Source organism: Etheostoma cragini, chromosome 9 (genome assembly GCF_013103735.1).
Source record: "Etheostoma cragini isolate CJK2018 chromosome 9, CSU_Ecrag_1.0, whole genome shotgun sequence".
Classification (NCBI taxonomy): domain Eukaryota; kingdom Metazoa; phylum Chordata; class Actinopteri; order Perciformes; family Percidae; genus Etheostoma; species Etheostoma cragini.
In genome coordinates this window covers 5,529,025-5,556,694 of record NC_048415.1, presented here as the reverse complement: position 1 = coordinate 5,556,694, position 27,670 = coordinate 5,529,025, and the positions used below count along the sequence as shown (strand labels likewise).

Genomic DNA, 27,670 nt, shown 5'->3' with positions numbered 1-27,670 from the left:
AGTGCAAATGTAAAGGGCAACTGAATGTGTCTTAATATCTCATCTGGAGTATTAGACCATTAGTGGTACTGTGTATTTATGTTTTTATGATTGGGTGGTTCCGATTCTTTGCACAGGCAAGCCCACATGCTAACCGCACTATAATCTCTGGGTAACAAAGTGCCAATACAAGGCTGCAATGTGCCAGCAAAAGGCAAAGAAGAAGAAAAGAAAAAGAGAACCCGGATGTATAAGACTGCAGATTTACAATGTTAAAGCTAATCTACTGAGTTTTATAAAGAAAAGAAATACATTCATCATGCTTGTTAGACATCACGGCTACAAACAATCGGTTTTGTTAAAGAACACTGAATACATGCACAGATACATGTCACTAAAACGGCAACTTTCTAAATGTCAAGTGTCCATTAACAGCTCTGTAATCAAGGTCTTTTTTTAATTTGCATTCTAATTTTTTGTGAGTATACTTTTCCAGTGTGAACACTCTACTTCATCTGTACTCAAATCCTGCTTAGATTTAATATGCACTTTAGTATGGAATTAGGACATAGCAAAAGTCCAAAATGACATAGAGCAAAATGTTTGTGTAAAATAGTAAGGTAATAAAGAATGTCAAAACTTCTAAGCATGATCTTTCATTGGAAGCTTGGTGATTTTGTTTTTCAAAATAAGACCCTTCTTAAAAAAAACATGATGTCAAAACTCCTTTACATTTAATAAAAATGGATTACAAATGTAATTTAGCCTTGACATTTAGCACTGATGCAATCAGAAAGTGTATCTCTCTGTTTTCTAGTATAAAAGTCTTGTTCACATACACACATAGCAACCTCTCAAAGGATTTAGTTAGATATTACTCTCTTTAGGAGCTGGATTTAGGGTGGATTTAACTTTTAATAAGCACTTCAGAAAACTAACATCAAACAGTTTTCTAGATGAACTCTTAAAGCACTTTATCCTGTATCTTTTTAAATAATGCACCATGTACCGATAAACGTTCCCATTTTATGCAGCACTTTGGACAAAACTCACATCTGTTTTGTCCCTGGGATATTCTCTCTGGGTTGTATATCTGCCCTCAAACCAAGACATTTCAAAGTATAAATTACAAGACGTGCTGTGAATCGTGTACGTCTTTCTCAAACACTGACACAGAAACATGTGAAATACCTTTGAAAGCTCATATCTAACCTTGTTAAATTGAAAAAAAGAAAACACAAAGCAAAGGATATACACATCACAAATAGCCACATGTTACACTAAGAAGGCTGTCTGTGCTGGAACCTTTCATTTCTTCTGCATGACATTTTTTATGTTTAGATGGTGTTCAATATGAGCACTCATTGTCTCAATCTTTGTTAAACCCCCGAGCGCTGAAACAGTTTTTTCCACAGGCATCTATTTACAATGAATTATGCCTCTGAACCACTGACGAGCTCCCAGTTGATCTATACTTCCTGATAAAACGTTCAATAACCTATCGTTGCCAGGCAACAGATGTAATTCCAGCGGAGCTGAGTTTTCTCTCCCCAAAAAAGTGGAAACTGAAATGTTTAGAGGTTTTAAATAGTTGCGGACTTCTCAATGTCACAAAATTCATTAATAAAAGAGATTGGGCCGTCCCGGCAGTGGAGAGCAGCGGTGTGAGACAAAAAAAAAACACATCGACCTGTAGGACATGTCAGCCATAAAACGTGTTGAAAGCAAACAACTAAATACTCTCACTTCTGTCATTATGAGCATGGTTCCAAGGGGAATGACAAATAGAAATCAGAACATCCAATCAGTGCTGCAGACTGGTAATCCTTGGGATGTGGGGGCCCACGCATGACCAGAGGTTTGGGCTAAAGGCAGAGCGAGCTTGCTGTTGTTTCACAGCTGGTAATCTGCTTAGCACTAACATAAAAGAGATCTTCCATTGCTTCTCCATCAGCAGGCCCCAGAGGGAGATCAGGCATTCTTGCTATCATATTTTGTGAAGATGAGTGAGTCAAACATCACATTTCTGCACCAAAACATGATAAATACGCCAGCAATTTCCTTCTTGACACCTTCAGAATTTTATTATTTCACTGTCTCTTCTTGTTAGATCGTTTTCTCTGACAAGTCAAAGAATTCAGTCTGTGTTGCTTGTAAATTAGTTTTGGGTAATGCCCGCCATTGAAAAGGTTGCTGTCCACAGATGAACGTGGATGGGTCACTTCATCTGCAAACTGACAGTCAATCGGGAGGAAATGTGACTAACAATAATGACATGTCCGACAGCCAATGATGAACAAATTGATACAAAGGCCCCTGCCTACTGTAGAGTGATTACCATCTGGACTGCAGCCATACAGTTATGACAGAAATTACATTTGTTTCATGTGCAAATGGTAAACCACCATTAGATGTCTGGTTTGTTCAGGCCGTGTATTAATTCCTGACTGGAAGTCAGCTTTAGGATTTGCAGCCAAATCACAAGAACTTCGGATGGTTAACCTTTTCTGCCTTTTGAGATAGTATGGTCACTGCTGTGTTCACTCACAACAGGTGCATCTAAGCAGCTGATAATGACTCCATAACTACAGTCTCTTAAGCCGTTTTTTCCATTTCTTCTATTATCTAAAGCCTGCATTAATTCCTAGCCAGGAAAACCCATATTACACTGCAATGGTTTAATAGTTCTTTATCCAATTTTGTTTTCCGTTACCTGCTCTGTCATTGCCTTTACTCAGAGGGTATATGTGCTGATTGTAAAACATCATCCATTATGAGTAACCTTTGAATTAAGTACTTTAAGTAGGCCAGGCTTTGCTAGCTCTCTGTGTTGAGGAGTATTTTTCCTTTTGCTGCATGGGAAGTACAAAAAATAGAAGCATGAAACCTATTTTCTGTTGTGTTTTTGTGCAGTCCACAGCACTTAAAAGTGTGTACCAGTGATGGTCCAGGCAGAGGAAGATAATCATACAGAGCTCACAAAATACACCACTGACAATTAATTGTTTGATGCTGTCGGCAAAAGTGAAAGCAAATGAGCAAATAGGAAATTAACATCCCATATCATAATATGTACAGACTCTTCAATATGAAGATGGATTCACAAAGTCCCATTAACTGTTGGCTCTTGTCTGGATTCAAATGGTCGCAATTTTCACCAACACACTGAAGTAGTCTCAACAAAACATACTGGAGCTTAAAAAGCCTGCAATGGGTCTCCAGAAAGACCATTTTGTCAGGCTATTCGTCCAGTTTGTGTCCCTTCATATAAATGTCTGTTTGGTCAGTTTTGTCTTCACAGTAGCATGTTTGTGTGATTTATCCTTATATAAAAAACCAGGCCACGCTGTCTTCAAATCAAACAGCGGGGCAAGAGGGAATGGGGTTTGTGATTGTACCTGTTTGACTCAGACAGAAAAGTCCAGGCATTATTTTTTTGCAGTCACAAATCATGTCTTCCTTGTTTTTCCTCTTGCACTACATCTAAATTTAATTCTCTCCAAGAGGCATTTCACTAGCAAGGACCCCACCATGACCATTATGTAGCAATCATGTAAAGGTTTAATAATATGAGGATCTTGAGGATGAATGAACAAATGCAAAGAAGGTGATGAACGCGGGGGAGGCTGGTGACTGGTTGACTGGTTAGGCCTGTCTGGGACAGATGTATGAAGGCTGGGAAGGAAGGGACTCTGGAGTCCCACAACGTGTCTCAGACAGTACCCGGAGACTGGATTGAATAAGAAGGGATGAATAGGGACGAGCAGGGGGATGGATGGGGTCATGGGTAAATGCATGAGGGGGAGGGATGGGGTTGGGATGAGGGGGATGGAAATGGAGAAGTGGGGTCCGGCGGAATGGATGAGAAATGGATGGTGGGTTGAGGAAACTGAGAAAAACTGTACAGGATGGTGTGATTAGTAAGCCTTCCAAGTTGTTAGAGGTGTGGTTGGAGTGTGTCCAGGCTCCCCGATCTAAGTTTACTGGTTAACATTTAGTTTAAATCAATCTGCTTAATGGTGTGATGTCTGTCCACTGAATGAAGGAGGGACCTGGTGACTGCTGAGGCCACAAAGATACAAAAATGGCCACAGTGATTGTTAAATTCTTGCAAAGTGGTTAAGATTTCCAAGATAGGAGGGTAAAACAGTAGCGTAAAGATGATAGCTTGCTCGTTCAGACTGTACACGTGTCGATATTTCATACTGGGTCGCTCCCCTGTGTCGTTACACAGATCCAGTAGGAGACTGGTCATCAATGTTGTGCCTCATCGACTGAACACTGGTCAGGATTTTCTTCTGGTGTCCGGCTAAAGACACTCCAATCCTCTGAAGATCTCTGGGGAAAAAACACAGAGAGAGGTATGGATAAGAGGTTGCAGCATCATCACAAAAAATTCAAATTAACAGAAACTTTTAAAGGTGCTATATGTAGTTTTTCTTAACACCAATAAAGAATTATTACATAGATCAGGAGTGGTGCGTGAATTGGAATGAAAGAGGCGAAGGTGATGTAAAATTTAGAGCACAGCAAGAACATGCTGGCTGTTTTTGACTAGTTTGATGAAATAATAAAGTAGTAGCCTATGATTAACTAATCATCTCCATGGATAAAAATGTAAATGTTTCACATAATTCCCTTTCAACTTTTTTAATTTACAGATACATTTTTTAAACTTCTTTTCAGGATTAAAAAGGAGCAGAGAAATGTCTTATTTTTAACAATTGAAATGTTGTGTTTTAAATGTATATTTGTGCATGCACACTAAACTGTGAGGTAAAATACAATGTATCATACCACAATTAAAAAACATAAATATTTAGCTTATATAGGATCTAACATGGGCCTGCATTTTAAAATATAATTTAACTTAGGCAACACACCACAAATATGTATAGCAAAGTGTAATTTAGTTTCAAAACTAAGAAAAATGTGTTCAGGAAGGTTTACCGCCCATTTTATCCCTTAATAGCAGTACCTCGCCTAAGAAAAGGGTTTTAAATACAGTTCACTGGCAAATAGCACGTAGCTCTATCTGCCCTGGTACTATGTTGAAGTATACTTAATTTATCCCTGTGGGGAAACTCATCATCTACAGTGGGGCTCAAAAGTTTGGGCACCCCAGGTAAATTCTTTTATTAATGTGTATAACGAAGCCAAGAAAAGATGAAAGGGATCAAATGACAGATTAGACATTTGTATAAAATATTTTTTTCCATCATTTACACTTTCAAAATAACAGAAAGTCAAAAAAATGGCATCTGCAAAAGTTTGGGCACCTTGTGGAGTTTATAGCATGCACCGCCCCCTTTTGGAAAGCTGAGACCTGACTGAAAAGACCAAGTGATGTCAATCTTCAACTTTAAGGTTTTAAATGCCCAGACACATCTGACCTTGCCCCAACCATCCATACCATGGCAACAAAGAGGGGGGGGGGGGGGGGGGGGGGGGGGGGGGGGGTACAAGGTATTAACTATACAGGGTGCCCAAACTTTTGCAGATGCCATATTTTAGTTTTCTGTTATTTTGAAAGTGTAAGTGATGGAAATAAAATCTAACTTTTGTAACATATTTGATGCCTTATGGAGATTTTTCCATCTTTTCTTGGCTTCTTCATGCACATTATTTCAAATTTTGAACAGGGCTGCCCAAACCTTTGAGCCCCACTGTATGTTTGACCCACAGTGCAGCATACAGGGACCCACTCCAGATGTGATGTTGGTGCCTCTGTCAAAGATAGTAGCAGGAGTAGTAGCCACATTTTGTAGCTCTCAGACTGGAGTGAGGCTAATTTGGCTCCTTCACAGGGTTGTGTAGGCAGGAACAGCAACAATCTACCCATTCTTAAAAAGCAAACAACACAATGCATACCTACAGTGTATACAACGTAAATTAAGCCAAAACTCACAGAATATCTCACAATGGGGTGAAATGCTAATAAACAATCTGGCTTCCAACACATTTACTATAGTAAAAGTGACCACAGACCTCATACAGATAAAACAGGTATGCCAAGTATGGGAAATAACTACATGAAAGCTTAACAGAAACAACAGCATCAACCATTTCTCTTGGAGGAAAGACAATAGTCTTTAATAATAATGTAATTGTACTCAAAGTATTTTATTTCATGACAAAAAATGGAAGAAAAGATGAAAAGGAAGAAAGTTTTGGAGATTGTTCAGTGAGACAGACAGACATACAGGGGCTAGCAGTCAGCCAACCAACTGCCCTGCCAGTTGTCCAACTAACAAGAAACAGACTTGGCAGGTGAGCAGTGTGAGACGTAGGCAGGGAGAGACATAGACACAAAATCTGAGAGGCAGTTAAACGGATAGACTCACTCGGCTGTGATTTGTGTGATGAGCGGCAAAGAAGTGAAGCCCGAGCCCAGGAAGGAGTCTCGGTACTGGGTCATCTTCAATGCAGCCAGCCAGTCTTCCACAGAGCTCAACCTGCTTAGGTCTGGAGCGCCACGGTCTAACAAAGGATGATGGGATGGACTGCAGACCAGACAGTGGATACAATAGGAGAGACATGAAGGTATTAGAAAAAATATTTAGTTTCATTAAAGGCAAATTTATTCTTCTGCGCTAAATCCACGCCACGGCTAGGTACGTAGTTACATGGAGATACCAACCTGATGCCTGGACCCTATGCTGTAACTTGATGTGCCACTCTCAAAAACCGTAACTACACGTCGCGGCAATGCACGACGATTGGCCGTGGCTTGGTATCGTTGCATTTCCCCCTAGGGCAGGCCTAATCATTTCCTGGTTCTCTTGGTCCATGAACAACAAGAAATCAAGGAGAGGGTTAACTTTTCCTGCTACTGATTTCTGACCATGGACAGAAAGCACAGTACAGGGGAGACACATTGTTTCTCTCACTAAGCTTCACTAGAGTCTTCGCTCCGAAGCAAATTCCTGTCACTCTCTCACTTCCTCTACCACACACACCCTAAGGAAACACACATGCTGGACCCTGCTATTTTCTTAAAGATAATGTCCAGAGTTTCTGTCTCCCCCATAAAAACAAAATTGTTGGCACGTCAACATAATGCAAGCCTTCCGTGAACGCACATCGCCCCTAACCCATCCTCCACCCGTTGCACCAACTCATTTGGCAATGGCTTGAATGTAACAGAGAGAGATCAACGCACACAAAGTATAAAACTTCCGCTCACTTACATAGGCTATGGTGAAAGCTCTGCGTGGAGCCCCCGCAGAACCAGAAATCAGCCTTAAGACAGGAAGAGTGTGGTTGTGTATGTAAATGAGTGTGTATCGCTACTCACCCGGGGGCAATGTTGTTGGTGCCGGCTTTAAGAGATGCAGGGTTGCGTATCATTTTGTCCAACATGCTGACAATATCTGGGAACTTAGGCCGTGCGTTCCTGTCTTTCTGCCAGCAGTCCAGCATTAGCTGGTGCAGCACAACCGGACAGTCCATGGGAGCTGGCAGCCTGAAGTCCTGCTCAATGGCATTTATCACCTGGGACACAGTGAAAGAGGGTGAGGAGGGAAAAGAGGCAAGAGACAAATCCCACACAAGATTAATAGCTGACTCTCAGCTCATTGTTTTGCTTTCACGGCCTGCAACTTTACTGTTTGGGTTCACTCTCTCCGTTGACATCAGTACCCTTTTCAAACACAGCAGGCAGCTAATAAACAGACTCAGCAACAAACTGCAGACAAAGTTAGCAACTGGCAAATGGTAAACATAGAGAAGCATTCAGCAGTTAAACCAGCTGTTTTCTTTGGAGTTGGTGGAGACCAAAATAGGACTATAAACAGAGTTATTATTAAAAAGGGTCCAGACTTGATCGCCATATTCATATCTACATTTTACAGGGATCTGATGAAATTATTGAAGGATTTGATTGCACAGAGACTCTGGGGAACTACTGCAATTCGAAACGTGGTGCAATTGAAAGACCCCCCATCACCCATCATTGTTGGACGAGGAGGCAGAGAAAGAAATATTGATTCATCAACTCTGATTGGTTTCACCTGTTTTCCACAACAGGTATCTCCACAACTTGTATTAATAGTCCTTGTCTCCCTTTGTCTTGTGCCAGTGCGTCTTGTTCAGTCTGTGTGACAGTCTCGTCCAACGGTCCAGCCATGTTTCCATGATATCAGGTTTAGTTTTGTTATCCATCAAGTGAGCGCTTTAGTTTGTACTTTGATCCTTATTGTGAGTGATGTTTTGTTTTGTTAGTACTCTAACCAGTAAACTACTTTAGTTTTACCTACTGTCACTCCCCATTGTAAGTCGAGTGCAGATTTGAGTCGTGAATGCATCACTTTGCCACAAGTAGCACAAGATGCTAACAAGAGACTTCAGTAATGTCAATACAGTAAAAATGGACCTACATAATGAAGTTTGTTCACGTTTGGCTACAAGCTAGCAATCAAACAACAAAGGCTGTCACCGGAATGGAGTTTTGAGCTAATGTTAACAATCAAACAACCATAGATATCTAAAAATGTTTCCCATCTTCTGTTATTGTTTGTAATGAGAAAAGATAATTATTAAATGCTATAAACTCAGATTGAATAGGCTAAATTCATGTAAACCCCATTGCCGGAAGATATAAAATGTATATTTATAGACACACATTTTTCTAGTAAGGATACGGGAAGAAAATACTTTGAAAAACATTTATTTTTGTGATCAGACATCAGTAAATTGCACACAGCACGGTGCTGGTCTATGGTACTCAGGGTATCAAAGGGATGAAAGAGGCAAAAAGATCCAAAATTGAGTCTAGCTCTCTGGCTGCTGTTTAGGGGACACTTTATATTTTGCTGTTGAGTTTTGATTTGTGACTTAGTGTTAGTAGAGAAGAGTTCAGTCTTCTCTGTTATACGGTAGCGCCGTTATGATTTTGAAAGGTGTATTTTTTACTGAAGACTCTTGCGTCTTTAAGCTTGAATTAAAACCACAGGTAAAAAAGAAGACTTAGATCAGTTAGGGGATTCAATTTCCATTTGAATACTTCATCCTGAAACAGCATGCAGTCGCACAGCATATCCAGATATGCATCTCTAAGCAGCCGTATCTGACGCTTTCTGCAGTCTCTGATGTCGAGGCAGGTAGTTCTAAACACAGGAGCTTTTGATTTCATTAAGGCAGTGCTGGTACTGAGGATCTGCCAAGACTTTTAGGCAAGAATTTTGCATTGCGGAGAGGTTGTTCTAAATAAGCCGGAATACCTTTAAGTACTGAATTTAATTATCAAGAACATCACAGAATTCAAAAACTCGTTTGACTAAAACAGTAACTACCTGCCTCGCCACCCCGAAAAAATAATCAAAGAATGGAAAAAGTTCCGTGATCATTCAGTGGTCATTATCTCAAATTATTCTTCCCGTGATAGGAATGTGACAATCATTTTTTAAACATCTACCCAACTGTAATTAGGATCATTGTAAGGTTTAAAACTCACATTGTTGTCTACCCTGATGGCTCAAAATAGCATGTACTGGTTTCTGTGTTTGTAATGACTTCAGATTACATTGATCTTTCAACTGCTTTCACACATCACATATCCATTCATCTTTCTTCTCACACTTCTTTCTTGAGAGGCCCAACAACCTTTGGTGGCATCAGGAATCAGCGGGCTGCAACTCTTTGTAATGACCACCGTCAATAATCTGGAACATTCTCAACATCAGTAATGTTTGGATGTGACCACAATAAGTAATATAAAAAAGGTACATCCCAAAGTACTAGTTAAATATTTGACATTTTAGAAACAAGCTTATTTGCTCAAAATGTATTTTAGGCTCTCTAGTCAGTGCCCTTGATCAAGGCACTGGCTCAGATCTGGATCTGTAAGTAGCTTCCCACTGCTCCCTTAAGGGATGGGTTAAAGTGCAGAGAATGAATTTGGCTATGTGTGTGAGTGTGTATGTGACAATAAAAGTACCTTTCTTCTTAGCATGTCGATGTCACTACTGTATCTCTGCATAGTAAATATGAAGTTACCACCAGCAGCCGTTTAGTTTAACTTTGCTCAAGACTGGTCTACACCTGTCTCCATGCAAACGGTGAACTTTGCATTGCACCCAGCCAGGAAATAGTTGCACACGTAACCCCAGCATATTCAACATTGATGTTTCTACATTTACGTTTTTGTGTGTATTGAAAGGTCCCATGGTGTGAAAATATCACTTTATGAGGTTTTTTAATAATAATATGAGTTCCTCTAGCCTGTCTATGGTCCCCCAGTGGCTAGAAATTTTGATAGGTGTAAACCAAGCCCAGGGTATCCTGCACTGCCTTTAAGAAAATGAAAGCTCAGATGGGCCATCTGGAATCTTGCCCTTATGAGGTCATAAGGGGCAAGATTAGCTCCCTTTTCTCTGCTTTACCCGCCCAGGGAATTTGGTCCACCCATGAGAGAGAGGGTTTTCAAACTTGGCCCCCCTTCCCTCCTCCTCAAAGGCAACAGACTCACAAATGGCACATACTAAGGAAAGCTTATTGTGGGACTGGCTCTAGTGGCTGTAATCTCCACCAAGGCCGAATTTGGGAAAGTAACTTCAGATATAGTATAAGGGGACCGCTAAGGTCTATATAAAATCATCCAAAAAGCACCATGTCATGGGACCTGTAAACAAACAAGGTACACCGTGTTAATGTGCAGGGCAAGAAAGCAGATAAAAGTTCAGAACTATTCCTTTATTCTTGTTGTGTTATTAGAGTCAGATAAGCCAGACATTGTAGGTGAATTAGTTGCCTTCTTAAAAGGTCAATAAACTCTCGATTGTCTGAATGTTTAATGTCTTGGTCACTACACTGCCATTCTTTCAGTATGTTCCCACCGTTCCCCATCACCTGCTCATTATCTCCCCTATGTTTCCTGCCCTGTAGCAGCTCTGCTAGATTTTATATTGTGACCTCTGCCTGTTTCTGCACTTTTACTACCAGCTTCCCACCCCCTTTTATTATTGACCTAGTAAACATTTTAACTCTACCTGTTTTGCCTGTGATTCAAGCTTTGGACTCCAAACCTTTCTTCCAAGTGTGTCTTAAGTTTTGGTGCTGCTGCAACATTATTAACGCCAGAATCTGCCTTTAACAAAGCAGATTTGCCAGGGCATTCCTTGAAATAATGCTTTCCATCAAATATAAAGTTACTAGCCTGTGTCACTTGTAAGCCTTCTTAACAGTAAGCTGAGGGAATGCGGTGCTTCTACTACTGTAAATTCTGCAACGGGGATTTGTCTGCTCGCTGACTGAACTCTACTTGACCCCGACACACTTCTCAGGCTTTGTGCTGCATAAATTCTCTCTAAGCACCGCTGTCAATCAACATAGCAGTGAGTGTAGTAAAACATCACAGGTCTCTTTCATGATTAATTCATGATGAACACAGCACCTGTGCTGGCTCCACTGACAATTTCACCGTTCCATGTTCTTTGAAATCATGTGTTTGTGTGTGTGTGTGTGTGTGTCTGTATGCATGCATGTGTGTGGTTCAGCTGTGTGAGTTTAGGGTGTGAGGTTCATGCATAGTTAATGCCCCAGCAGACCTTCGTTAACTATAGTGGTAACACACACTTTCCCCATCATTATACACTGTCTGTGTCTCTATGTCATTACTGCTACATAGACTGCTTCTATTGCTAAGGAGCAACCATGGGAGAACGAGGGGTGAGGCAGCAAGGGAGGAGGTGAGGAGAGACAGTAGGGGGAAGGTAAGCGATGGGGTGAAGTGTGAAATAAGGGGGGAAGAGATGGTTAAGGTGATGCAGATGCGAGACGGAAATGGTTCCCTGCTGACCAAAATGGTGAAATGATTTAGTTTTATTAGTATAAAATGCGTTTCTGTAGGAAGGGCATCATTAATGGGACAGCTAACCAGTTAGAGAAGACGTTTACATACAGTCAAGTTAATGAGGTTTCAAGCATGTTAAACGTTGCTGAAGTGGAGCTGTGTGTCTGAAAAATGGGTTCTTACTGGGGAAAATGTGACATATCAAATCTTAATATATGTCCTAACAGAAGGTTATTAAGAATATTTTCTAGGTGATGAACACAACTCATGCAAGTCAGATATATTTTGGAAGATTTTCTGCAGCGACAAAATTTACTTAGGAAGATTAATGTCCTCTCTGTGTCAAAGCCATTAGATATATACTGTAGATTCAGAAAGCAAGAACTGGGATTTAGAGCCTCAATGCTTTGTGGGTTTTAGTGCCAAAACTTTAGTCTGAGTATCCCAATTCTTCTCTGAATAGAAATCTAAAAATAAGATTGTCAACAATCCGATCATTTGGATTTAATTTACCGCATGTGTTTCCTTTTATTTTTCAACAGTAAACCGTACTTATTTTGAAGAAAGGATAAGAGAGTTGTTGTATGATAGATTTAAACACAAGTAAAGCACTGTTTGAACAATGCACTTCTTTTAAAAAAAAACTGAAAATCATTTTAGCCTAAAAAACGGGAATAAATGTAACTTCAGACCACTTAACAACATCACTGTGATGCCAGCACAGAGAAAAAATAAGGTATTAAAATGCTGCAGCGGAATGATCATACTGTGCAGGTAATTGGAATAAAGTTGTCAAGAAATAAAGTATTCCCCAAGGAAAAGATCAGCTGAAAAACAAAATTCCTGATGCCTTTTGGTCTGATGTTCCAGAGAACAACCATCTCTGTGACACTTAAATTGATGTCCTCATTTTCCATGTGTTTTCCAAGACATGCAGACACCATGCTGTGAAAGACGGCAAAGGAAACAAACAAGCACAGCCCCCAACCCACACACACACACACACACACACACACACACGCTCCAGAAAGGCAGTGAGCAACAAAAAGAATGGGTAAAATGTACACAATATTATACAGTCACAGACATCAATGAGAACACAAGAGTCACTGTAACACACACACACACAGTGGCTTACATCTTGGTTGCTCATGTCCCAGTAAGGCCTCTCTCCGTATGACATCACCTCCCAGGTGACGATCCCATAACTCCAGACATCTGAAGCTGATGTAAACTTTCTGTAGGCAATCGCCTCCGGAGCCGTCCACCGCACTGGGATTTTACCGCCCTGAGAAAAAAGGAAAAGAAAAGGGAAGAAGAGAGGGGAAGATAAATGATGGAAAGAAAGAAAAAATATGTATGCATAGTTCCACTCATGAAGTGCACAGTCATCACACAGTGCTACGCAAAGGGCCACAGGCAGCACATATTTGCAACAGTACGTCATAAACACAAAGATGAGGACTAACAACTGTGGTGGTCATCACAATCCTTACCATAACCTGCATATGCATGCTGTATGTCATAACAAACTGTGCTCAATGGCAAAAAAATCTTCTAATTAAGGCAATGTGAAAACATTTGTAGATTTTGGATACCAGGAAAAAAGGAAATATTACTACTACTGTTGGATTGGTTTATATTGATTCATTTGTCCTATGTATTTTACCTCTGTTCTTATCATTGTTGTCATTATCTGTAAAGTCACTACTGTTTTCTTTGCACCAATAATTGCAGCATTAGTATCCTCATGAGTGTACGGTTATTGCATGTGAGTGTGTGAGTCCTCACCAGTGAGCTGGTGTAGGTAGGGTCAGAGGTGTCCTCCTCCAGATAACGTGATAATCCAAAATCAGAAACCTTACACACCAAGTTACTGTTAACCAGGATGTTCCGAGCCGCCAGGTCCCGGTGAACATAACTCATTTCCGCCAGGTATCTGTAACATCAACCGGATTTATTGTGTGGATATACTGGGCTACTATAAAAAGCTAATGGGATTGTGTGTGTGTGTATTTGTGTGTGTGTGTGCGTGTGTGTGTGTGTGTATGCATGCGTGTGTGTTATCACTGCCACCTAGCCTTTGATATAGGGATGGGATTTAAGGTTTGTGAACTTGTCCATGTTTGTGTGTATACAACCATATACTGTACCTGCACTAAAACACAGATATGATCGTGTGTGTGTGTGTGTGTGTGTGTGTGCGTATGTGTGTGCATGTGTTTGTTTGTGTGCTGCTGATGTCTGATTTAGTATATTGGAGATAACAACATGAAATCTCAAAGTCTCTTAGTAATGTTACATAAAAACATAAGTTGTACAACAATTGAACAATCATTACATCTGAAAACGTTTCTTCTTCATCTTTATAATAATAATGGATTACTGTAGCAGGTGTGATTGTGTGTGTGTGTACCTCATTCCAGATGCGATGCCCCTCAGCATACCAACCAGCTGGATCACTGGAAACTGCCCATCGTTTTGCTGCAAAACAATAATTTTTTTTTCTTCCCATTTTCAGACTCCTTCATAATACTTTAAAATTTTTGGAGAAAGAAAAAGCACCTTCTTTTCAAACCAGATGACAGTTACATATAAATAAAATGTGGTTTTAATATGACTGCTGGTGTTGTTGAAATTTGATTTTCAGATTTTAACCTGAACATTACAATTTTAATCATTCAATTAGCAATTTCTTATTCTTGTTATAGCCCTTGGTCTTGGGTATGGTATGGGTTAGGTTAAGAGACAATACTTCAAAGTTAGTTTCTGTACTTCTTATTGCCGATATTTATTATCTCATTTGTGCCTTATTTTATTCTTTGTAAATATGTGTGAAGTCCTTAAAAGAATGCACTATGTAATGCTGACCCAATTGAAGTTTTGTTGTGCTTGCATAATGACAATAATAAACAATCTGCTTGTATTGAACAGGTTCTAAAAACCCTCCTCCACAAATTGCAAATGTCAGAATTGGGAGGCGTTGTCTGACAAATTTGTAACTTTCTTAAACTGACATTCAATCTTTGTTACATTAATGTGAGCATTGCTTCATGTTGTATGTCTATGTGTGTCCTTTACAGTATGAGCTGCTAGTTAATGAATTAGTTTTACCTTATCTACAATTCAGGTAGACCAATGCTACTCACAAATAGCACTAAAAAGGTAAGCATGAATTCATTATTATAATTATTAACTATTATTAACTATTAACAGTTCAGATAAACAAAGATGTTTTTCAAGATGGACTAATCAAATAGGGACTTAAATTATATTCATCAATTGGCTTTTGCTGTCCCAAAGGTGTTGGTTCATTCTATAGTTTCAACAATTTAACTCAGATGATTGAGAGAAGATGTTAAAACATAGAACAAGAGGTTTGGCAAATATTTTCTTAATGTGCACAAACAAACATATCATTCCTTTGCTGAATATCAAAAAGCAACAGAAAAAGCCTCATTTTGAGGAGCTGGAAGCTTGTTGATGTTGTTATGAGACATGTTGACAAAACCCCAAGCCTTTTTTTGTTATTTACTCTTTTCACCTTTGGGCCAGACATTCTCTGTCTCTTATAAACATCACTGACATCCCTGCTGACATGGTTGCAGTCGAAGGTGTGTGTGTGTCTTTTTAATTCACTTTGTGCATCAAACCACGCCTTTGATGCTCCTCTAGCCTAATCCTCTGCAGGCAAAACCTTTTTCTAGGTACACACACACACACACACACACACACACACACACACACACACACACACACACACAATTGATCCTCTGGGTTTTGTGTCTGCAAGATGGTCATGCTAGGACTGCAACACCAGCGAGATCGATCATTGTGTGCGTGCGTGCGTGCGTGTGTGTGTGTGTGTGTGTGTGTGTGTGTGTGTGTGTGTGTGTGTGTGTGTGTGTGTGTGTGTAAGTCAGTGGAGGATTTTTTAGTCAAAAGGGGTCACACTGTGAGAACCAAACATCAAAGAGATTCTCTTTCTGTCTTTAGAGGCGCCTCGAAAGGAGGGCAGGATCAAAGGGACGGACAGACTGGCAGACAGACATGGTCGCAGGATGAGGAGGAAGGAGCACAGGAAGGAGAAGAGAGGAGAAAAGGATAAGTGGGAAGTTCTCTTTCTCAGAAAATTCCCACTCCTTCCATCTGTTTGGATATTTCTGTGTTTGGACCATAGGCGTAATTTACGGCTACACTCCCCCCAATAATCAAAGCTGGGCTTTTTCGCCTAGTTTTGTTGCATTTTTCTGAATCTGTCTTGCTTTTTGGGAATTTCTCTTTGAATTTTTTCAATGTTTTTGTCGCCTTTTTTTGGGTTTTGATTTCCACAATTTTTACCATGTTTTTGTCGCTTTTCTCAGTACATGCAGGCATGTCCCGGGACCTCAACCCCCCAATGTTGAACCCAAAGTTACATCCTTGGTTTGGACTATAGGTGATTTTAGATTGAAGATGAATGTGTATATCAATACTGTAGGCACATACATTAACACAGACAGTATGTACAGCGTAAATTACACCTATGTTCCTCTATGCTATTTTACAAAAAAACATGAGATATTTTCCTTAACTGCTTCATTTTGCCTGTAAAATTAAACCTGTACTGGCTTGTGTTAAATTGTTGCTTTTTCCCTTTAAATCTTAATTATTTTTAGTTGCCTAATTTTATTTGCCTCATTGTAGTCCTGATGTTAGCAGTTTGACCCGGGTTCAACCATGTGGATAGAGCACTTTGTAATTTTGTTTTAAAAAGTGCAGTATTAATAAGGTTTATTATTATTATAATTCGTATTAGTATTAGTAAAAGAAAATATCTGTCATTAGCAGCTTTAATCTAATAATATACACTATTAAATAATATATTAAATATATAGTGTTGATACCATGATTGTTTTAGTGGTACAGGAAGCATTCCTGCACTTCCACTGTATCCGCCCAACCTTAAAACTGCAGATCATTTAGAAAGTTATATTGAGTGCAGCAGTACACTGTTACAATGGCTACATATGTATGTGTTTGTGCGTTACAGTTTGTATGTGTTATTTACCCTGAGAAACAAGTCAAGTGCTCCGTTCTCCATGAACTCTGTGATGATCATCGTAGGCCTGCTCTTGGTGACCACGCCCTCCAGTCTGATGATGTTTGGTTGGTCGAACTGGCCCATGATTGACGCCTCAGACAGGAAGTCCCTCCTCTGTCTCTCAGAGTAGCCAACCTTCAGGGTCTTGATGGCCACAGGAATTTCTTTTTTCCCAACAGGCTTTAGGCGACCCTTGTACACCTCCCCAAACTCACCTGAAGAAGAAGAAAACACTATAGAGCTGAAATGAAAGCATTCTGTCCCAGAGCAAAATCAAAAAGGAGCAGGTCAGATTTAATGCTCTTTTAGAAGACAATATGTGACTCAGCAGGGGAAAACAAGTACATTATTAGGGATGTTTTTTAATGCTTCTTTGACTTCAGAGCCCTTGAATAAACATAATCAAACAGACAAATACATCATTGCATTTTAATCACATTATATGACATGGAAATCAGTCAACAGAGAAAGCAGATGGGCTGAAGGTCATACAATTTGGTTACAATTTATGATTACAAATTCTTAATCAATCAGACATAGGGGAGCATATTGTCCTTTTCTGCAGCTGAGTTGGGCAGTAGCATGAGGGGCAGGACTTGTTAAAAACAAACACACTCTCAGTCTCACACTGATGGCCATTGAGCAGTTTTGCCCAAGCAGAATGAGGTTGAGGGCTTTGATTACGGGGACACTGGTGGTGTTTTTGCAGACCGAAAGAACCAGAAAAATTTAATTCTCTCAATGGCTCCACTTGGGCAAAGAAAAGGTTTTTTGCAGATGTGGCAAACAAGATAAAAAGGAACAATGCCACTTCCGGGATTGTTCATGTAACGCCAGACATTCCGCTGGATGTCTTTCATTTCAGCCGGATGTCCACTACCTTCTGCTTTCTTTGCGTTTGAATTTTAAACTCCCAATTTTTGAGGACTTTGGATAACTACTCCTCTCTGCAGGGTAAATTAAGACAGCTAGCTAGACAGTCTGTCAAACAAGAGTTTTCTGTTGAAAAGACTAAAACAAGCTTTGAATTTACATATGTTCCACCAAAACAAGTTCCATCCGAAGGCCATATTGCAGAGGCACCGTTGCTCTGTGCGTCGCTTAGCACCACCATTGATGATTGTGATTGGTTTATAGAAATGCCAATAAACCAGAGCGTGTTTTTCTCTCATCCTGGAATGCTTTGTGCTGGACCTTCCTTTGCGGAGCTGTGGAGGAAGGTCTGGCAATACAAGACTATAAGAGACGTGTTCAAGTTGGACCAGTCACTTCTTCATGTCATGTTCAAATAAACCCCAAGCTCCACAGTGTGGAGGAGACAAATGCAGTCCTGTACAAAAAAGTTTTCCTTTTTTGGAAAAACAGCAGGTTATCCTTTTTCACGTGTTTTTGCTTTCTTAATGTATCGCTATGTTGACTACCGTATGAACTGATAGGTCGTGGTTGGTTACAATGTCAAATATATGAACTGTCTCAACTTCCTACACTGCTGGTGACACAGATGTCTTTTGTCGAAATAAATGCAGCCATATGCTGCTTGGGGACATGAAAATTGAACATCACTTCAAAATAAAAGTCCTCATCTCAGAGATATAAATCACATGTGAATAATGGATGAGTGATGGGAATTGGATGACAGGCTGTGTCGTCCTGTCTCACTGTGATCTCTTCTCCACATCTCACTGCTCATTAAAAACTATCTACTGCTGTCACTGCTGTAAACCAGCTGAAGAAAAGATGGAAGGAGGGCAAAATAAGAAGGAGAATGAAAGGAGAGGCAGGTGGAAAGAAAGATTAGGGGGTACAAAAATGAAAGAGTGAAGGATGGAAATGAGACAGTATTTATAAAAAGGGAGAAGGAAGAAAGTATGAAAGCATGAACGGAGAGGGATGAAAACAGCAATTTTCGCAAAGAAGGGGCATGATCGGATGACATCTCCCTTCCCCATTTCTAAAATAGAGGTGGTCAAGGAGAATATGGAGCAGAAATATAGATATGATATTTTAGAAGAAATATTCCTCGTTTTTATTCTCCAATCCGGTCTTAAATCTACAGCATATCTAACTTAATACAGTTTTATATCAACTGGCCTGTAAGGTGAAATATTATCGCTACTTTCAATTGTAAATTAAAGTGTCTCAAGATTTAAATAAAGTGCTTTTTATGAAGACATTTCTTACAGTGTGAACGATAGTAATGAGGAAAGAGAAGAGAGAGAGAGGAAGCGGAAGAGAGAGTGAGGTGAGATATTTTTATCATCTCCTAAGGGTGCTTTTTACTTTCATCTTTCTTCCTCAATCTGTTGATCTTCTGCCCCTCCCTCTCCCCCTCGGTTCTTTGTTTTAGCATTTCTCTATATGCAAACAAACTCTAAAACTCCAGAGGGGATGTATCCCAGAGAAAGATGAAGATAGGAAGTATCAAAGAAATACGGAAAGAAAAACAAAAGAGAAAGTCAAAGGGAGGGAGAAAGAGAGAATGAGCTTTGGATACATTTTTACTTTCTATCACAGCGGGAGAGATCAGGCCGTTTAAGGGCTCAAAGTCTGGCCACAGCTACTATCAACCCTGGGCTCATATTTTTCCATCCCTCCCGTTATTTTCATCTCTCCTCTGTCACCTCTGGCTGAGGTGAGAAACCTTCCCCAGAGAAAAATAAAGTGAGAAACGGAGGGATTACGGAAAGCCTCAACAGACCAAAAGCCCAGAGCACATACTCTCAGCGGTGAGGGTCACAATCTGGTTCATGACCTTAACCACCCAGAGCTCCATGGCCATTTGGGTTTAATTAGCTTTGGCCCAAAGGAAGAAAAAAAAGAAAAGAGTTTACTGGGGGATAACATTTGGAGTAAAAACAACACTATCTATTATGAGGTATACAAATCATAAATGCAATGCAGCCAGATGGTGGTGTTGGGGTTGGGCAATATGACAATACACACCATAAAATAATATACATTTAGCAACACACTTAAATTGTGCTAACTATCCATTTAAAGAGCTTAATGGTTTGGAGCCAAAATACATGTCTGATATGCTGCTTTTTTACAAGCCATCGAGAGCTCTTAGAGCATCTGGGACGGGCTTGCTTACCCTCACCAGGGTCAGAACCAAACATGCAGAAGCAGTTTTTAGTTTCTATGCAACACAGATCTGGAATAAACTGCAAGAACCCTTGAGATCTTCCCCAACTCGGTGTTCCATTAAACCAAGAATTGAAACCTTTCTGTTTGCCATTGCTTTCCCTGAGGTCATTCCTACATTTGTATGCTTCTAAAGTCTTATACATCTACATTTGTTTGTTTTATGATTATTGAATGTCCTGTTTTGATTGCTTTGTATGTTTATGCTTGTTTAAAGCACTTTGAATAGCATTTGTGTCTGAATTGTACTGTATAAAACAAATAGCCTTGCCTTTAACATTCACAGTTTCACATTTTTTGCATCAATGTGATGACGTACGGTGATTTGTCATTCAGATTAGACTAAAACAGAGGGTAACTTTTGTAATAATTCTTTCATCCATTAACAATTTATCTCAGATTGCCAATCCAACCATGGCCAGATTAAACTGTTGGGGGCCCCAGGATAACAATTTAGCTGTTGGACTTTTGATTCCTTTCTACAGCCTTTTGTGAAATGTGCATTTACCCTGTCACCCCCAAGTTCTCATTAAGTTTAGCGCAACCAGTGCACACATGCTGGAATAACACTTAATTTGTGTGAGGTTATGGTAATTAGATTACATGCACACACTATTAGGAATATGAACCATGCAAGCAAAACTAAAACTAAAAGAGAGGATTAAGAAATAGATTTGAACACTATGAGAAAGGGTCAGGATAAAGTATGCTGGGAATATCCTGGGAATGGCTAGATTAAGAGGCCTATTAAGAGGCCCAAGTATTTTTTTCCTCCGGCCCCTATGACCCCTGTCTACATCCTGCTCTGTGTTGTATATGCATTGTGTCTGATTAAGAGCAGTTAAAGAGACCCAAAAAACAACCAGTACTTCCAAGCTGAAATATTAACCCCGCGTGAGGTTTGTGTTGATTAGTTTATGGTAATTTGATTGAACACAAATGTACTAAAATATATGCTCCACATGAGTGCAATATAAACTAAAGAATTAAAAAGAAGAGTATGAGGTTTTAATGAAGGACCCACCTGAGTTTAAATGTATGCTCATATCATGCTCATCAGGTTCATAAGTGTAGTTAGAGGTTGTACCAGAATAGGTTTATTTGGTTTGCAAAAAACACTATTTTTGTTGTTTTGTGTTGTGTTAGGCTCTCTGTTTTAGCTACAGTAAGGCATTTCACTTCAATTCCATCTTTGTTGCCACACGTGCAGTAGCTAGGTAAAGACTAGCTAATCATAAGCAGAGTATGAGGGCGTGCCATGTTAGCAGCTAGGCGAGCATTATAACGTGTTACTAAGGGGTGCACGTTTGTCACAGAAGTAAAGTCTGGACTACAATAGAGCTGTTTAGGCAGTTTGTGAACAGTGTTTCTGTTGGAGATGGTAAGTCCCATCGGGGTGGACTTTGAGCTTTTTTACTTTGTACACCTTTAACATGCACAAAAAGATACATAATACAATAAAAGGAAGGTAAAAAGCCAAAAAGCATAATATGAGCATTTTAAATTAATCAAAGTACAAAAAGTGAGAGTGAACCGGTGACTGTTAGAGATGTGAGTCCCAGAGGCAGCTAAATAATGTCACCTTTGCCCCATGGTGGTACTGAACTTTCATTAAAAAATGTTAAAGTTCCAAATGAAATGCAGATATGACACACAGCTTTTCTTTGAGACTTTGAAAAGTTTATTTATTTGTGGACTTGATGCAAAAATTATTAAGTATTAAGCATCAATATCACCCTCATAGCTTTATGTTGTTCTTTAGTATTTCATATTCCCCAAAGTATTCAAGGCAAATTAATTTATAAACAAAGTTTGATTGGATGTCAAATGCCTATTTATTTTTCCATGCCCTGCAATTGTTGACTGGGTTGGAAGATGATGGCTGGACATACTCCCGATTTATATTGTGCCGGCACTGCGTTTTGTGAACCTATATTTATGACATTGTGAGGTGTGCTTTAGCACCTTTTACATATTTGTACTTTGTTTTATGTATTTGCAGTTTTTATTGTATACTATGCTCAAATCTGTGTGTTTCACTTGCCTTGCCTCACCTTGGCAACAATGATTGAATAAATAATACAGTTATTTATGTGATGATTGGGTATTTGTTCTGGGTATTTTGTATGTGTTCTGGTTCTTGTTTTATATTGTAGTCCGTGTTTCCTCCATAATAATTGTCTGGTTTGACTACCTGCCTTGTGTTTTCCCGCCCCTGTGATTGTCTGCCCCACCCTGAGGTGTTTCACCTGTTGTTGAACCTAGTGTCACCCATCTCTCGTTTCGTTACCCTGTGTATTTAGACTACGATTACACGTGTGCAGCTATTTTCATAAATGACCATTTCAACCTCTCCGGTTCCAAAATTAACATAGTGCACAGTTGTCAGTTTTCAGAAAAGTGTTCAAATACACGTACCCGTGTATATATGCCGTCAAGAGCATGCCAAACCTGTATGTGGCAGTGTAATGAGAAGCTCAAGCCCACGTTAGCCAATCAGATTCCCGAAAATACCAACAACTTCCTCGCTCTTCTCGTACTCACTTTCCCAGTTTCCTAAACCGCCAGTTGTCTCAGTTTACATGCAAACGTGCAAATGAAGATTTCCAAAATATCAACTCTGGACGGAGGTTTTAGAAAGACTCGCTTTCAGAGGTGAATTCTCCGATCAGGTTTAAACGAAGGGTACAAACAAAGGAAAACGTCTTAGTTTGTGAAAATAACCATGCACGTGTAAACAGGGTCCAAGTCTTCCCTCATCATTGTGGCTTTTTCTGTGTCAGCGTGCTCGCCCGTGGTTCCTGTTATTCTTTATTTCGTTTTTGCATAACCCTGCCTGCTGTTTTTCTGGACACCTTTTGTTGTTTGTTTTTTTGTTAATAAATATTCAATCGCCTGGCCATGTCTGCATTTGGGTCCAACCTTCTCCACCATTGTAACAATTTAAGGTATTAAATAGTTCCAATACTCAGGGATTAGAAGTAAATGTGTCTTTTTTTTCTTCTTATTTTCATTTCTCATTTCATTTCATTATTTTCATTATTTTTCGACAGCTGAACCTCCTTCTCCCCAAAACATTTACCCTTCGGACTCCCTCTCACATCCGACTTTCTCTATTTGCCAAACATCACACAGCATTCCTTTCACAGTTCAGCTCGGATAGCCAAAGAGAATGCACTGAGACTGTTTTTATGTATTGCTGGGAAAGTTTTCAGAATGAATAAAACATGTCTCCTGACTTCAAAGGAAAAAAAAAAGAAAGGAAAATTATAAATTGGCAGTGCATGTTTCCAAATCTTTCTCATTGACATAAATATCTAGCACAATGCAAGAAATTGATTAATTTACTGTTGAGTATCTGCCAGTTCAAGTGACGCATTAGAGGAAACCAAGGTTTACTAATCTAGCTTTCCCTTGAAGCAGTTAATAGTAGATATGAACAAGGACTGTGTGTTTTTTATTATCCAACTCTTGAACCAAGCTTTCGCATAAACAGAATGAATGTACAGTAATATTTGACACAAAATAATCATGGCTTTTTTTTTATTTGAGGCATTTGTAAAGACGTTTCTGTCTTTTGTAAACAACAGAGAGAGAGAGAGAGAGAGAGAGAGAGAGAATAAAGCCCAGTTCAGACCAAAGATTCGAAACATGACCAAGAAATTTAATACCATCGCAGGGAAAGTTTGCAGCGGTCTGAAACGGCCCGTCTCAACCTGACTCAAGCCAGCTGATGGTTGCGCCTGCAACTCACCCTGTCAAGTCGCTAATGGCTGGTTTTATCTGAGATATAAACCGTTCCGCTTTCTTTCTTTTGGAATTCTAAACTCCGGTGGATTGATGAGGACTATAGTTAACGGCTCCTCAGATCTCTGCAGGGTAAACTGAGACAGCAAGCTAGACTGTCCAGATCTGTCCAATCTGAGTTTTCTCTCGTATAAGTATTTTGCAGCGGTTCCTTCCGGAGCTTAGCACCACCCAAGACGATTTTATTGGTTTAAAGAAATGCCAATTAAACAGAGTATGTTGTTCTCCCATCCAAGAAAGCTGTGTGGAGTAGCCAGACCCTGCTCCGCTCCACAACATGTGGATGGTCTGGCAAAGCAGGACTACACAAGAGCGAACTGGCGTCCCAGACCAACATCACAGACTGGCGCGTCGCAAATCTTTGGTCTGAGCTGGACTTAGTGTCAAAGACACTAGGTCTATGAAAATCTCTACCTGATCCAATGACTTCCTCTATTTTGACACAGGAGGGGTCAATTTCCTTGGCAAACTCCCTGACAGCCTCGTTGGGGTCCTCGTAGGTGAAGGGGTCAATGTAGATCTTGACCCCCGGTGAACTATGGCCTTCAGACAAGGTAGGAAAGGTCACAGTGGGGGTAGGACCACTGAACATGTCAGGCCTCAGAGTCACATCTGAGGAAAAAATGTGAAAGTGTGAAAATAAACCCTGTTTTGGAAGTTTGGTGTGTGTAAAGGTAGAGCTCATTTAAAGTTTCAGCACTGGTCGTACCTCCTCCTGCGTTGTACTGCTGCAGCTTGTCACCGTACACACTCTCTTTCAACTGCCTTCTTCTGCAGGCAGAAAAACATACGGAGAGACTGTGAGGAAAAAGGCAAGCAGACAGAAATGCTACACAAAAAGGAAAAATGCTAATTGGTTGTCGTTAAAATAAATTGTCTGCCTGAACGTCGAAAAAAAAAAAAAGTCTGCTTCTGAGAAAGAAAAAATCTTTCAGGAATTCATTAGTATTTGGTGGCTTGTCACTGCTCTGTTTTGTCAGCTCTTCTTTCCTGCTGTCATCTTTGGATGGAAACAAGTAAATGCACTCTGGAATATTGAATATGTCAACTGATCTTTCCCCGCCCTTTTGTAATATTTTTACTTTAAATAATAAATGTCATCAGTATCCGACCCGTAGTAGTTGTCTTATTAGGCCTCCTTACTCTCGTGCGACTCAAACACAGTTTAGTGTGTTATACAGAGGGTCAAAGATATGGAACACTCTTCCCACTTCACTCATTGAGGTTTCTCCTAAGTTGGCTGAATTTTCCACATGGGTTTATGCTCTAAACGTAATTTTTCATCGTTTTATACAAAGAAATTTGTTTTTGTTTTTTGTTTTGCATAATAATATATAAATTATTTTTAAGCCCCTGAGGGTTTTTTCGGCAATTGGCCATCACATCTTTTTGTGAAACATACAACACTGTTTTAATGTTTTTGTTGTAAAAATAAAATAGACACCTTATACTAACAGGAAAAAAAGGTTTGTTGCTTGTTGCTTCTGCTAGGTGAGGGGCATTTCTTATTTAATGTGTCTGCACACAGTATGTCGTGGCATATGGTTGCACAACAACTATATTTAGTAGTTTATAGCTAGGAGGTAATCATTTTTTGGGTTTTTCAAACTTTCTCCACCAAATAGCCACATTTTTTTAAACTAGCAAAAGGGGATACACCTGTCATTACATGACGTCTTGTTGTTTTCTGTAAGTAAATGATGGCTAAATATCAATTGATCTTCATAATCTTCAAATCTGATTTTGTATCACAATTTCATACATGTTAAAAGAAATTAAAATATATACAGCTACATTACCAGATTCAAAAAGAAACATGATCAGTCATATTGAATCCTATAAAGTCACTACATGTTCAATGCCTTGCTTAAGGACATTTGATTGGACTATTCAAGGTATATATCATTTGTAACAGGATATTACTTCTACCAGTTAGGATATTCCTGTGAGACACAAATGAATGCACATTGTGTGTGTGTGTGTGTGTGTGTGTGTGTGTGTGTGTGTGTGTGTGTGTGTAGGCATGTGTGTGTGTGTGTGTGTACACGTGTGGGTGCGTTACCTGGTGCAGATGATGGCGATAGCTACCAATGAGACAATACAAACTCCACCTACTAAAGAGCCTGCAATCAGGGAGAGCTGCTGTCCCAGCTCTGACTTATACTCATCTGCAGAAACAACCAGAAAGACCCACGCAAAGACACAAACACACACACATTGGAAAAAGAGGTATTATTTACTCAAATACACACAATTAAGCATTTCCAGAAGGGAAAATGCACACAAAATATAATTTACAAAGCTCATTTTTTCATGACTGAAAATACACAAACATTTATACACTTCAGCCACCCACACATCCACCTACTTACCGTCGGTGAGCGTTTGGAAGAGCATTTCCTTGCTGTAGGCTCCGTAGCCGGCCACAGTGCGAGCCCTCACCTGCACCACGTAGCCGGTCCCCGCCCTCAGACCCTCCAGAACAACATTGGGTGTTTCGCTCTGGACCACTGAACTGTTCAGTACTGACGACAGGGACTAGAGAGGAGGTTGAGAGAGAGATGAATATATGTTTTGCAGCGAGCCAAGTGAGAGGATAACACTTTTCAGTCTCAGGCTAAGAGAGACTAAATTTAGTACTCAGTTTTGGCCTTCAGCTAAGAGAAGATTATTTCTTCCAATGTTACATTACAAACTGAGACATTCACTATTTTCAAAATGTGACACCACAGACAGCCTGGCAGCATGTTGTAACTGCAACATATTGAGTTTGAATTAATCACAGGATGCCAGTTTTCATCACATTCTTTGTCATTTTCCATTTCCAACAGTAAAATAGAATTACTGCCTTTGCCAACCAGTCAAGCTGCAGTTCAAGTCCATGCTCATCCAGACTCATGTAGGTAGTGAGGGGTTTGAAGGAATGTACAGTAAAAGCCTACAGGCACTACATGTATTTTTTTGTGAAATGGAAGTCATCAATAGGATGACATGTGTGATTTCAAATTAAACTAGCTTATCTGTAACTAGTCTCTTCTGATTGAAATGTGTCTCAGTGTAAATTTTGTGTAAAAAGACCTCACTCCTAATCAATGCTCTACCTAACTCAAATCAGCTGAGGCGTTCACTTTAAGAATCAAAATCAGATCAGAATCGTACACAAAATGCAAGGGCCAATCACAGAGTCAAAACCCTGCTTCAAAAAAAAAATAATAATAATAATTCCGTTTCTCCCTTTGCTATCAGCTGTCGCTGCAGGCAAAGAGTGCACCCCCCCTTCCACCTGCAGTCATCTACTCCAGCTAACCGGTCCGAGCCTCCTTCGGTCTGGTCCTCGGGCTCCATCGTCACTACCACCGGTGTCTAGATTCCATTGGGGGGGTCTGATGGTTCTCTACCCCTATTTATGTATATACAAAATATTCGTATAGCGATCGAGTCTAATCGCCAAAGACTTTGTATATTTTGTTGAGCTGTACAATAAACCTTATTTGCATATCTGCAAACATGTCTCTCCTGATTGAACTGAAGGTCTGGTGTTAACTTGCTCTATATGTGGTACCTAGCCATTGTCCTTAAAATACATTTATAGCAGCAAGTTATCTTTGCAGAAATGTTTTACAATTCACACTGGATAATCCTCAGGCTTTGGTGTGAACACTTATGTTGTTCTGTAGAGATACTGGGTCATTGTTTCTCGAAAGACTCGTTGCCATAACATTTTACTAAATTTAATTATTCTGTGTTTTGTGCAGCACAAACAGAATTCCATTTACTGAAGCAGTGACAGAGAAAAAGAAAAAAGGGCATAATTCAAAGCCTTGGCACATAAACCCTAAACGATTTACAATGCAAGACACCACTAG

The 27,670-nt window shown here is 39.8% G+C and overlaps 1 protein-coding gene across 1 annotated transcript in view; it reads right to left on the bottom strand.

The window, feature by feature from the left end:
* Window positions 1-874: 874 nt before the first annotated feature.
* LOC117950593 (ephrin type-B receptor 1-like) overlaps window positions 875-27,670 on the bottom strand; it is an 85,932-nt gene continuing 59,136 nt past the window's right edge. The window contains exons 10-20 of the mRNA XM_034881745.1: window positions 26,177-26,342; window positions 25,867-25,972; window positions 24,514-24,575; window positions 24,219-24,416; window positions 16,821-17,068; window positions 14,187-14,254; window positions 13,562-13,709; window positions 12,909-13,058; window positions 7,277-7,473; window positions 6,324-6,482; window positions 875-4,317 (exon numbers count right to left, since the gene is read on the bottom strand). Coding sequence (XP_034737636.1) covers window positions 4,206-4,317; window positions 6,324-6,482; window positions 7,277-7,473; window positions 12,909-13,058; window positions 13,562-13,709; window positions 14,187-14,254; window positions 16,821-17,068; window positions 24,219-24,416; window positions 24,514-24,575; window positions 25,867-25,972; window positions 26,177-26,342 — 1,614 coding nt within the window. The 3' untranslated portion in view covers window positions 875-4,205. The remainder of the gene's footprint in view (window positions 4,318-6,323; window positions 6,483-7,276; window positions 7,474-12,908; window positions 13,059-13,561; window positions 13,710-14,186; window positions 14,255-16,820; window positions 17,069-24,218; window positions 24,417-24,513; window positions 24,576-25,866; window positions 25,973-26,176; window positions 26,343-27,670) is intronic.